Source organism: Grammomys surdaster, unplaced genomic scaffold, assembly GCF_004785775.1.
Source record: "Grammomys surdaster isolate TR1022 unplaced genomic scaffold, NIH_TR_1.0 208, whole genome shotgun sequence".
Lineage (NCBI taxonomy): Eukaryota > Metazoa > Chordata > Mammalia > Rodentia > Muridae > Grammomys > Grammomys surdaster.
The window spans coordinates 1,963,741-1,977,768 of NW_021604653.1; the positions used below are offsets into that span (position 1 = coordinate 1,963,741).

Consider the following 14,028-nt stretch of genomic DNA (forward strand, 5'->3'; position numbering starts at 1 on the left):
TAGCCAGAAGCTGGAAAGAATCCAGATGTCCTTCAACAGAGGAATGGATACAGATAATGTGGTACATTTACACAATGGAGTATTACTCAGCTATTAAAAACTATGAATTTGAGAAATTCTTAGGCAAATAGATGGAACTAGAAAATATCATCCTGAGTGAGGTAACCCAATCACAAAAGAACACACATGGTATGCACTCACTGATAAGTGGATATTAGCCCAAAAGCTGGCAGTACCCAAGATAAAACTCACAGACCACATGACTCTCATGAAGAAAGAAGACCAAAGTGTAGGTGCTTCAGTCCTTCTTAGAAGGAGTAACAAAATACTCGTGGGAGCAAATATGGAGACAAAGTATGGGACAGAAACTGAAGGAGGCCCCATCTGGAGACCATTCAACCTGGGTATCCATCCCATGTGCAGTTACCAAAGGTAGACGCTGATATGGATGCCAGAAGGTGCATGCTGACAGGAGCCTTATATAGCTGTCTCCTTAGAGGTCTGCTAGAGCCTGACATATACAGAGACGGATGCTCACAATAACCATTGAATTAATCATAGGGTTCCCAATGGAGGAGTTAGAGAGAAGACTGAAGGAGCTTAAAGTGTTTGCAGCCTCTTGGAGAAAGCAATAATACCAACCAACCAGAGCTCCCAGGATCTAAACCACCAGTCTGGGAGCACATAGGGAGGGACCCATGTTTCCAGCTGTATTATGTAGGGGAGGATGGCCTTGTGGGGCATAGGTGAGAGAGGAGGTCCTTGGTCCTGTGAAGGCTGGATGCCCCATTGTGGGGGAATTCAAGGGTGGGGAGGTGGGAGTAGGTGGGTGGGTGGGAGCACATCCTCACAGAAGCTGGAGATGGGGGGACAGGATAAGGGGTTCCTGGGTGTGGGGAGGATGAAGAAAGGGGATAACATCTGAAATGTAAATAAAATATCCAATAAGAAAAGAAAAGAAAAGAAAATTCTTCAGAGATATGCCCAGATGCTCAGGTTTTAGTTGATTTTAGATGTAGCCAAGTTGACAGCCAACATTAGCCATCACAGTCCTCCTTTCTCCCTTCCCACATGCTGGGATTAACAACCAGCTTTAAGTCCTGATGGTAAAGCTGCTAATGGGGAATTGAGTGGTGAGGAGGTGTTTCTCAGGGGAGTTACCTTACAGACCTCTTCTCTGCCCTGTGGAATCTGAAGATCTGTTCCCTTCCATTCTGCTGCCAACTCTGGCACACATAGTCCCCTCTAGTTCTTCCAGAAGTTCACATTCTCAGCCCTGAAGGAGGCACCCACTTACACCTGCAATGCTGCCATTCAGCTAGAGAGTTCTCTTTCTTTTTTTTTTAAATGGATGTTTTATTTACATTTCATATGTTGTCCCCTTACCCCATCCCCCACCCACCCAGGAACCCCCTATCCCCTCACCCCTCCTCCTTCTTCTCTGTGGATGTAACCTCTATCTACCCCCCCACTCCCACTTCCCCACCCTCAAAATTCCCACCCCCTGGGGCGTCCAGCCTTCATGAGGTCAAGGTTCTCTTCTTCCACCTGTGCCCGGCAGGGCCCTCCACTCTTACATATTCAGCTGAAGCCCTGGATCCCTCCCTAAGTGCTCCCAGGCTGGTGGTTTAGACCCTGGGAGCTGTGGTTGGTTGGTATTGTTGCTCTCCTCATGGTGCCACAAATCCTTTCAGCTCCTTTGGTCTTCACTCTAACTCCTCCATTGAGAACCCCATTATCAGTTCAATGGCTAGTTGTGAGCATCTACCTCTGAATATGTCAGACTCTTGAAGACCTCTGAGGAGACATCCATATCAGGCTCTTATCAGCATGCACTTCCTGACTTCCACATCAGCATCTACCTTTGGTGACTGCACATGGGATGGATACTCAGGTGGAATGGTCTTCAGATGGCCCCTCCTTCAGTTTCTGTCCCTCTCTTTGTCTCCATATTTGCTCCCACGAGTATTTTGTTGCTCCTTCTAAGAAGGACCGAATCACCCTCACTTGGTCTTCCTTCTTTATGGGCTTCATGTGGCCTGTGAGTTGCATCTTGGGCATTTCAAGGTTCTAGGCTAATATCCAATAATCAGTGAGTGAATACCATGTGTCTTCTTTTGTGATTGGCTTACTTCACTCAGGATGATAATTTCTAGTTCCATCCATTTACCTAGGAACCTCTCGAATTCATTATTTTTAATAGCTGAGTAATACTCCATTGTGTAAATATACCACATTTTTTGAATCCATTCCTCAGTTGAAGGACATCTGGGTTCTTTCCAGCTCCTGACTATTATAAATAAGGCTGCTATGAACATAGTTGAGCATATGTCCTTGTTATATGTTCGAGCATCTTATGGGTATATGCCTAGGAGTGGTATAGCTGGATCCTCAGGTAATGTTATGTCCAATTTTCTGAGGAACCGCCAGACTGATTTCCAAAGTGATTGCACCATCTTGCAGTCCCACCAACAATGGAGGAGTGTTCCTCTTTCTCCACACCCTCGCCAGCATCTACTATCACCTGAGTTTTTAATCTTAGCCATTCTGACTGGTGTGAGATGGAATCTCAGGGTTGTTTTGATTTGCATTTCCCTGACGACTAAGGATACTGAACATTTCTTTAGGTGCTTCTCAGCCATTTGAGTTTCCTCCCTTGAAAATTCTTTGTTAAGCTCTAAACCCCATTTTTAATAGGGTTATTTGGTTGTCTGGAGTCTAATTTCTTGAGTTCTTTGTATATATTGGATATTAGCCCTCTATCAGATGAAGGAGTGGTAAAGATCTTTTCCCAATTTGTTGGTTGTCGTTTTGTCCTATTGACAGTGTCCTTTGCCTTACAGAAACTTTGCAATTTTATGAAGTCCCATTTGTCAGTTCTTGATCTTAGAGCATATGCCATTGGTGTTCTGTTCAGGAACTTTTCCCCTGTGCCCAAGTATTCGAGGGTCTTCCCCACCTTCTCTTCTATTAGTTTCAGTGTATCTGGTATTATGTGGAGGTCCTTTATCCACTTAGACTTGAGCTTTGTACAAGGGGATAAGAATGGATCAATTTTCATTCTTCTACATGTTGTCCTCCAGTTGAACCAGCACCATTTGTTGAAAATGCTGTCCTTTTTCCACTGGACAGTTTTAGCTCCTTTGTCAAATATCAAGTGACCATAGGAGTGTGGGTTCATTTCTGGGTCTTCAATTCTATTCCATTGATCTTCCTGCCTGTCTCTGTACTAATACCAGGTAGGTTTTTTTTTTAATTTTTATTTATTTATTATATGTAAGTACACTGTAGCTGTCTTCAGACACCCCACAGAGGGCATCAGATATCATTACAGATGGTTGTTAGCCACCATGTGGTTGCTGGGATTTGAACTCATGACCTCTGGAAGAGCAGTCAGTGCTCTTAACCACTGAGCCATCTCTCCAGCCCGGTAGTTTTTATCACTATTGCTCTGCAGTACAGAGTGAGGTCAGGTCTTTTATTGTTGAGAATAGTTTTTGCTATCCTGGGTTTTTTGTTATTCCACATGAATTTGAGAATTTCCTTTTCTAACTCTGTGAAGAATTGAGTTGGGATTTTAATGGGGATTGCATTGAATCTGTAGATTGCTTTTGGCAAGATGGCCACTTTTATTAATCCTGCCAATCCATGAGCATGGGAGATCTTTCCATCTTCTGAGATCTTCTTCGATTTCTTTCTTCAGAGAGGTGAATTTCTTGTCATACAGGTCTTTCACTTGCTTGGTTAGATTCACACCAAGGTATTTTATATTATTTGCAACTATTGTGAAGGGTGTCATTTCCCTAATTTCTTTTTCAGTCTGTTTATCTTTCATGTAGAGGAAGGCTACTGATTTGAGTTGATTTTATAACCAGCCACTTTGCTGAAGGTGTTTATCAGGTTTAGGAGTTCTCTGGTGGAAGTTTGGGGGTCACTTAAGTATACTATCATATCATCTGCAAATAGCGATATTTTGACTTCTTCCTGTCCTATTTGTATCCCTTTGACTTCTTTTTGTTGTCTAATTGCTCTGGCTAGGACTTCCAGTACTATATTGAATAGGTAGGGGGAGAGTGGGCAGCCTTGTCTAGTCCCTGATATTACTGGGATTGCTTCAACTTTCTCTCCATTTAGCTTGATGTTGGCTACTGGTTTGCTGTAAATTGCTTTTACTATGTTTAGGTATGGGCCTTGAATTCCTGATCTTTCCAAGACTTTTATCATGAAGGGATGTTGAATTTTGTCAAATGCTTTCTCAGCATCTAGTGAGATGATCATGTGGTTTTTTTTCTTTAAGTTTGTTTATATAGTGGATTACATTGATGGATTTCCGAATATTGAACCATCCCTGCATTCCTGGGATAAAACCTACTTGATCATGATGGATGATTGTTTTGATGTGGTCTTGGATTTGGTTTGCTAGAATTTTATTGAGTGTTTTTGCATAGATGTTCATAAGGGAGATTGGTCTGAAGTTCTCTTTCTTTGTCGGGTCCTTGTGGGGTTTGAGTATGAGTGTAATTGTAGCTTCATAGAACGAATTGGGTAGTGTTCCCTCTGTTTCTATTTTGTGGAATAGTTTGAAGAGAATTGGTATTAGGTCTTCCTTGAAGGTCTGCTAGAATTCAGCACTAAAACCATCTGGTCCTGGGCTTTTTTTAGTGGGGAGACTTTTAATGACTGCTGCTATTTCCTGAGGGGTTATGGGACTATTTAGATGGTTTATCTGCTCCTGGTTTAACTTCGGTACCTGGTATCTGTCTAGGAAATTGTCCATTTCATCCAGGTTTTCCAGTTTTGTTGAGTATAGGCCTTTGTAGTAGGATCTGATGATTTTTTGAATTTCTTCAGTTTCTATTGTTATCTCTCCCTTTTCAGTTCTGACTTTATTAATTTGGATACTGTTTCTGTGCCCTCTGGTTAATCTGGCTAACGGTTTATCTATCTTGTTGATTTTCTCAAAGAACCAGCTCCTGGTTTTATTGATATTTTGTATTGTTCTTTCTGTTTCTATTTGGTTGATTTCAGCCCTGAGTTTGATTATTTCCTGCCTTCTACTCCTCCTGGGTATATTTGCTTCTTTTTGTTCTAGAGCTTTTAGTTGTGCAGTCAACTTGTTAGTGTGTGCTCTCTCCAGTTTCTTTTTGTAGGCACTTAGAGCTATGAGTTTTCCTCTTAGCACTGCCTTCATGGAGTCCCACAAGTTTTGGTATAATGTGTCCTCATTTTCATTGAATTCTAAAAAGTCTTTAATTTCTTTCTTTATTCCTTCCTTGACCAAGTCATCATTGAGTAGAGAGTTGTTCAGTTTCCATGTGCACGTGGGTTTTCCATTGGTTTTGTCATTATTAAAGACCAGTCTTAGTCCGTGGTGATCTGATAAGATGCAAGGGATTATTTCAATCTTTTTGTATCTGTAGAGGGTTGTTTTGTGACCAATTATATGGTCTATTTTGAAGAAGGTACCATGAGGTGCTGAGAAAAAGGTATATTCTTTTGTTTTAGGATGAAATGTTCTATAGATGTCTGTTAAGTCCATTTGGTTCATAACTTCTGTTAATGTCAAAGTGTCTTGGTTTAGTTTCTGTTTCTATGATCTGTCCATTGCTGAGAGTGGGGTGTTGAAATCCTCCACTATTATTGTGTGAGGTGTAATGTGTGTTTTGAGCTTTAGTAAAGTTTCTTTTATGTATGTAGGTACCCTTGCATTTGGAGCATAGATGTTCAGAATTGAGAGTTCACCTTTGTAGATTTTTCCTTTGATGAGTATGAATTGTCCTTCCTTATCTTTTTTGATTAATTTTGGATGAAAGTCGATTTTATTTGATATTAGAATGGCTACTCCAGCTTGTTTCTTGGGACCATTGGCTTGGAAAATTGTTTTCTACCCTTTTATTCTGAGGTAGTGTCTGTCTTTGTCACTGAGGTGTGTTTCCTGTATGCAGCAAAATTCTGGGTCTTGTTTGTGTATCCAGTCTGATAGTCTGCGTCTTTTTATTGGGGAATTGAGACCATTGATGTTAAGAGATATTAAGGAAAAATGATTGTGGCTTCCTGTTATTTTTGTTATTAGAGGTAGAGTTATGTTTGTATAGTTATCTTCTTTTGGGGTTGTTGGAAGATTACTTCCTTGCTTTTTCTAGGTTGTAGTTTCCCTCCTTGTGTTGGCATTTTCCATCAATTATCCTTTGAAGTGCTGGGTTTGTGAGAAGATACTGTGCAAATTTGGTTTTGTCATGGAATATCTTGGTTTCACCATCTATAGTGATTGAGAGTTTTGCTGGGTATAGTAATCTGGGCTGGCAATTGAGTTCTCTTAGGGTCTGTATGATGTCAGTCCAGGCTCTTCTGGCTTTTATAGTCTCTGGTGAGAAGTCTGGTGTAATTCTTATAGGTCTGCCTTTGTATGTTACTTGACCTTTTTCCCTTACTGCTTTTAGTATGTTTTCTTTGTTTTGTGCATCTGATGTTTTGATTATTACGTGACAGGAGGTATTTCTTTTCTGGTCTAGTCTATTTGGTGTTCTGTAGGCTTCTTGTGTGTTTATGGGCATCTTGTTCTTTAGGTTAGGGAAGTTTTCCTCAATAATTTTGTGGAAGATATTTACTGTCCCTTTAAGTTGGGAATCTTCATTCTCATCTATACCTATTATCCTTAGGTTTGGTCTTCTCATTGTGTCCTGGATTTCCTGGATGTTTTGAGTTAGGAGTTTTTTGCATTTTGCATTTTTTTGACAACTGTGTCAATATTTTCCACTGTATCTTCTGCATTTGAGATTCTCTCTTCTATCTCTTGTATTCAGTTGGTGATGCTTGCGTCTATGACTCCTGATCTCTTTCTTAGGTTTTCTATCTCCATGGTTGTCTCCCTTTGAACTTTCTTTATTGTTTCTATTTCCAGTTTCAGATCCTGAATGTTTTTGTTTAATTCCTTCTTTGTGTTTTCTTGCATTTCTCTAAGGGATTTCTGTGATTCCTCTTTAAGGGCTTCTATCTGTTTACTTGTACTCTCCTGTATTTCTTTAAGAGAGTTACTTAATTCCTTCTTATAATCCTCTATCATCATCATGAGAAGTGATTTTAATTCTGAATCCTGCTTTTCAGGTGTGATGGGGTGTCCAGGGCTTGCTATATTGGGAGAACTGGGTACTGATGATGCCAAGAAACTTTGGTTTCTGTTGCTTATGTTCTTGCGCTTGCCTTTTGCCATCTGGTTAACTCTAGTGTTACCTGTGCTCACTGTATAAGACTGGAGTCTGTATTTCCAGTTATCTTGCTTGTTGCAGAGCTCCTCAGAGTCCAGATGTCTCTGTGGTCTTATGATCCTAATCTCCTGGGTGGAAGAACTCCTGGGACTCAGGCCACCTCTTGGATCTGAAAATCCTTCTGCTCTGAGTGCAGTGGCTCCTTGGCTTCTCTGAGTGCAGTGGCTCCTCGATGACTCAGGATTCAGTATCTCCACAGGACAGGAGCAGACCGAGTCTTTGTCTGCCCCAGCCCAAGAAGCGAGAGTTCTCTTTCTTTCCCTATCCTGGATCATGTTCATTTCCTTCTCTCTTGTCACTGATCCTGGCCTCAGGCAATTAGGGAACCATTGTCACCATTAGGTTCCCTAACCGCCTTCTCACGAGAAAAGGGAAAACCCATTCTCCTTTGCCCTGTCATTATCCTTACTGCTGAGTGTGTTGGTACACTGTGTCTCGAGTTGTTGAATTCTGACTATTTTAACTTTGGAAGGGATATCCAGTTCACCTGGAAATTTACATATGAGACAAACTAAAATCAAATGCTTCAGGAATTGGTCCAGCAAGACTTGGTGCTTAGTTTCTAAATACTACAGCATTATCAGTCCCACAAGGAAAGAATTTTGAGATCTGTGTCAAGCTGCACATTGAATCCAGGACTTCTGATGGACCCCCTTTCCCCATGACAGTCTGATCTACTGTAGAAGATGCTATTGGTAAGCTCCAAACACACACCTTTCAGTGTCCCTAATGACTGCCCATCATTGCTATACAAAGGCTTCCCAACGAGTCTAACTGCTAACAATTCTAACTGCTACACCTTGCTCCATATCATTTTCCATGGCAGCCGTTAGAATGGTGCTCTCCTTACTTGGCCTCCACTTCCATTTGGTCCAAGGAGACCAAAGCAAAGTGAATCTATTTCCATTGCTTGCAAGACCCTCGTTGGTCTAGTTCTTTATGATCTCGTGTGTGTGTGTGTGTGTGTGTGTGTGTGTGTGTATTGTGTATGTGTGTGTTTGCATGTATGTGCAGGTACATATGTATGTACAAGTGTGCATACAGACATGCATGTGTTGTAGAAGCCACTATTTAACCTTGACTGTCATCGCTTAGGTCCCATCTACCCCATTTGTCTTATTTGTATTTGTTTTTGAGACAGGTCTCCGACTAGCATGGAATTTACCATGTAAGGCAAACTGGCTTGTCCCCAGTGAGCCACAAGAATCTTCCAGTCTCCATGAGCCAAGGGCTGGGATTATACATCTACACCACCGTGAATAGCTTTTGATATACAGGTTAAGCTATTAAACAGTGGCGAGGATTTTGTATATTTTGTTGTTGTTATTGTTGTTTACTTATTTTTATTATTTGAGAATCGTTTGATAATTTTATTGTTTGTTGAAATCCCATCTCCCTTAGTCCCTCCCTGTTCTTCCCACCACTTTCCCCTCCCAAAGTCATATAATTGTCTTTATTCTTAAGACCCACTGAGCACACTTAGTGATTCCAGGATGGGAATGCGCATAGGATATGTCCTGGAGGGAACATAGCCAGCCTCTCGGGATGCATCCCTGAAGAAACTCTGACTCTCTTAGTAGCCATTAGTTATCAGTGGCTCTTCAGCCTTCCTCCTCTGTCTGTGGTGGGATTTGTCTGGCTTGATCTTGTGCACGTCTAATGCATACTGCCAGAGCCTCTGTGCTTTTTGACATGTGCTCTGGGAATCAACCACATACAGGTCTTCATGATCACAAGGCAAGCCTTTTACTGACTAAGTTACCCCCAGTCCTGGCTTTCTTTCTTGTTCAGCTTCCTCTCACATCTCTTTGGATCCAGCACAGAAGCCCTCTTTTTTGCCCACAAGGAGAATGTGCCCTCCTCTCATTTGGTTCATTGTTCCTTCTGCTTGGACTGTCTCTTCCATCCCCCAGAGCTCACCCTTCTCATCATTTTGTAGTTGCACAGAAAGATGACTGCTCTGGTGGTTCCATTCCGATGTTACTCAATCTCATTCTATACTGTCCCTAATTATATCTGGTCCACCAGAGCGCTCTGTTGGATCAGTGTTTTCATAGCACTTGCCACTAGCAACAGTTATATTACTCAAACAGTTGGCTTGCCATTTGTCATGTTTCCCAACATTAGCTGTAATTTCATTAATAGTAAAGACTTGGTTTTCCTGTCTTGAGCACCTGGATGGATCAATAAATGGTTTAGGGTGTTTAAAAAAACAAAAACAATCAAACCCCCAAAATCTCTATGTGCTGAGTGAAAAATAATAATAATAATAACCTCTGTGTGCTGACTGCAAAAAAATACCTCGGTGTGCTGAGTGCATTGATGAACTGTGTTTAGACTCTTGCCAGGAATCACTTTGATTGTGCTTTGACTGTGATATGTACCCCTGCCCCATATGCCCATGTATGTAAACACTTGGTCCCTGGTGGAGGTACTGTTTGTGAAGGCCATGGAATTTTGAGGAGGTGGAGCTTTTCTAGAAGAAGTAGGACACTGGGTGTGGGATTTGAGATTTTACAGCCCAGTCTAAGTTGTTGCTTCCTCTCTGCTTCCTAAGTGTGGTTACAGTGTGGCCAGCCAGCTTCCTGATTCTGACATCATGGTTTGTTTTGCTTTTAGGCCTTTTTGGAGATAAGTTGGCTATTTCTGGCACATGCTGGCATACAGGGTAGCATTCATGAGTATAAAGAAAGCTGGGAAAGGTCCTAATAAGGATGTAGGGATGCTATATTTGGGCATAAGGGTATATTCCTGGGGTCTATTTCAGTAGTAAACAGTCAAGAGTATATATTTTACATGATAGCTTTACACAGAATCATGCAGGAATCCAGGTGAGATATTAATTGTCCTGTGGAAATAGTGTGATGAAATTCAGAACATGCTAATTGAGTATTCATGACAATGCTCTAGAACACTGCTCCTATGAGTAATGAGAATTGGCTTCCTATGCATATATGCATGCTGGCAATCTTAGGTAGTGGACATAGAGAAATTATCAAAACTTACTGAACATTAAGTGGCCCAGGATCATTAGCTCAGTTGCTAAAGAGTTGATCTGGAATATGCCCTTCACATTCTAAGTTGGTTTTTGTTTTTCTTCCTCACCAGGCTTTTCCCTTTGTCTTTTTGTTTTGTTTTGGTTTTGGTTTCGTTTTTCGAGACAGGGTTTCTCTGTATAGCCCTGGCTGTCCTGGAACTTACTCTGTAGACCAGGCTGGCCTCGAAGTCAGAAATCCACCTGCCTCTGCCTCCCAGGTGCTGGGATTAAAGGCGTGTGCTACCACCACCAGGCTCCCTTTGTTTTAATTAACTGTAAAATCTTCACATTCATGAATACGTGCATGCACGTCCCACAGGACACATATGGAATTTAGAGAACAGCTTATGAGAGCTGTTTCTCTCCCTCGACCATGAGGATCCTGGTTGAACTCAGGTCACTGGGCTTCTATATGTGCTGAGCCACCTCCCTGGCCCTGATAGTCAATCTTAAAAGAGAAGCACACAGATCTTTTTTTCTTCAAAGTTGAGTTGTTAACAAAATGCGTACAGTTTTGGGCTTTACCATGAGTGTGGAAGTCTGACCATTAGCAAAGATGTAGAGTGTCACAGCTATGAAAACACTATGGGCCCCTATACTTTGTTCCCTCTCTGAGCGTAACTTAAACTGGTCTGAGAGGAACTCACTTCCACTATGGGAGTGGACATATCTATATACTGTCTCAAATCATCACTGGTGTGTACATATGTTTGTGTGCAAGTGTATGTGCATGTTTGTTCAGGCCCATCTCACATTGCATTCTTCAGATACTATCTACTTTGGGTTTTTATTTTGTTTTGTTTATAACTGTAGAAACAACAGCTTATTTTTTGGCCTTCTACCACCTCCCCAGAAGTGGGTCACAGGTGTCACCATACTTACCTTATTCTGGAGGGGTGTAGGGATGGAACTTAGGAACTTGTGTTTGCAAGGCAAACATTTTATGAACTTAGCCATCTCCCCAACCAAACACTATTGCTTTTTAATTCACAATGTATTGATTATATACAGAGATCATAGATAAAATTATATTCAGAAATCTTCACAAAACTAACTAGCATGGATCAACCTCCTGGCGAAGTTTTTTATACATGTGGATGTTATACATATAGACTTATATGCTTTATATGCATATGCACTATAAGGTACAATTGTTTACATATTTAATAGCATATTTAAAAATATGTTAAAGTTCAATGGATCCTTCGAAGTATCTGGGTGAATGCAGTTTGAGAATGCATGCCTCCACTGATATTGTTTCCTTTTGTGTAGAGAACATGAGTTCCTTAAAGGTAGAGATTATCATGTTTTGCTTTGGTATTTCAGATGATCCTAACTTAGTACTAAATATAAAGAAGTCAGCCAGTAATGGATAATCCAGTTTAGGCTAAGTGGTTAGCAACAGGCTATACCAGAGCCTAAAGATTCTACAATGTGTGTTGGGAGTTAGTGTGCTAGATGGTTTTATCTGGTGTGTGATTCAGGGGCCTTGGTATATTACACAGCAGATGGAATATTGTTCATGTGATGCTTTTTTCCCTATTGAATAACTGTGTGTGGTGTGTGTCTTTGTGTGCATATACATAAATGCATATGCAGCTAAGGAGGCAAAGGACACCTTGGGGTGTTGGTCTTCAGCTTTCCCCTTGCTTCGGATAGGATCTCTTGTTCACTGCCATGTATGCTAGGCTAGGTGGCCTGCATGCTTCCCTGGATTCTCCTGTCTCTGCCTCCTGTCTCACTGTAAGGATGCTGGAAATATAAACACCCAAGATTGTACTTTGACATAACTTATGGGGAATTAGAGCTCAGGGTCCCCGACTTGGACAGCAAGCACTTTTACCCACTCAGCCATCTCTGTCACCTCTCTTGATATTTATTTTTCCCTTGAAAGCAAGAGCTAAGGAAAAGTCTCAAATTAACACTTCGCAGCTTCCAAAAAGCTATCAGAGACACAGTTGAGTGTGGAGCTTCCAACAGGGAGGCAAGAGAAGACAACAGCATTTTACGTCTGCCTCAAGGCTGTACAACAAATCCTGAAGTGTTAGAAGGGAGACACAGGGGTCCTTAGAAATTGGGTTATTTCTAGCCGAAGTAACTGTTTGTTTTGAGAATGAAGTTCTACCTGGCTGGAGAGACAGCTCACCAGGACATGCACTTGCTCTGCAAACATAAAGACCTAAGTTCATATCCCAAGAACCCATATAAATGCCATATAGATAATGCAGGTCTGCCTAAAATTGCAGCCTTGAAAGGCAGAGACAAGGGATCCCCAGATCAAACTGATTATAGAGACTAGCCATATGGATAACCTGATTCTGCCTGAGAGATACTGCCTCACTGAATAAGGTAAAAGAACAATACAGAGTGATTTCCAACATCGGGTTGTGTCTTTTACATACATGCATGTGTTTGTGTGTACCACACACATATCTGTCCACACACACACATGCAAAAACATGCATATATATACATGCATATCATACTCAAATAAAAATTGAATAAAAATCTGAAATTATCATTTTGATATTTTATGATATTTATTTTTCCATACATTAATTAATCTGTTATAGGTCCATTGAATTTTATTATCCACTTAGCCTTTCACAAGTGAAGGTATCAAGACAGTTGAAGTTTTCTCAGTTTGAAGCATAGTTGGATTGAATTCTGTTAATACAAATACATGATTGTGTCTGAAGCTTTACCTCTGTCGATTCTCCAACTGGGAAAATAACATGCATTTTCCGATATGGTGGGCCGATGGCTTTACTTTACTAGAGTTTGGCAGGGGAGAACAAAGCAAAACAAAACAGTCAAAAAACAACTTGTAGGGGTGAGAAAACAGTACAATTAATAAAGTATTTATTGGTTTAACTTGATTGGCCAGCATGAGGACCTGAGTTCAGTCAACAGATCCCATGTAAAGTGCTTATGCATGATGGTGTTGCTTGTAATCCCAACACTGGGGACATGGAAAAAGACGGAACACTGGGGCTTGCTATCAGCTAGCCTTGCTTACTAGGTGGAGTTTTAGATTGTTGACAGTTCTTGTCTCAAAAAATGTTATGGGCTTCCTTTATCCATGCACACATCATGGTGAACCCTTGCATGTGTACATATTCCACAGATAGAATAAAAATCTACAGTGCTTACTAAGCACTCTTCGCATTGCTTACTAAATCTGTCTCTACCTCAGCCCAAGTGCAGTCCAGACTTCTCCCCCTTTAGACTAGCTATATTCCAGCTGTAGATTAGTGAAAACAGTGATTTTTTTTTTCTTTCTGGTTTCAGGAAAGAGTATCTGAAGAAGAGAGAAAAGAGCACGCAGCCCAGGGTGATCTCCATGCGGCAGCTGATGAGGACTCTGGAAGTGAGCACAGCAGTGTGGAGGAGGGGAAAGAGGACAGCAGACTGCTCCTGAAGAGACTGAAGGCTCTGGAGGTAAGCCACCCGGCCATCCACACACTGAGAGGAAAACCTGCAGCTACTGGCACTGATTGGGAGTCCAAGTCTCCCTCTCTTAGTTCTCCCAGACTGATCCCATTCACCAGTCAGCCACTAGAATCCTTTCCTCGAGAGTGGACACAGTTAAAATTCTCTGCACTGGAAAGGTCTTGACCTGGTAAGCCCAGCTGCATTGCCTTCAAAGTGAAAGAGAGCAGAATAGCTCACTTATAATCACAGTCTCTAAAATTGCGAGCACTACAGGCAGGGGCCATAGAATAC

At 41.4% G+C, this 14,028-nt stretch overlaps 1 protein-coding gene across 1 annotated transcript in view; it reads left to right on the plus strand.

The window, feature by feature from the left end:
* The window catches only part of Nckap5 (NCK associated protein 5), a 698,067-nt gene that overhangs the window by 451,045 nt on the left and 232,994 nt on the right, over positions 1–14,028 (plus strand). Inside the window, 1 exon segment of the mRNA XM_028771521.1 lies at positions 13,594–13,743. Coding sequence (XP_028627354.1) covers positions 13,594–13,743 — 150 coding nt within the window.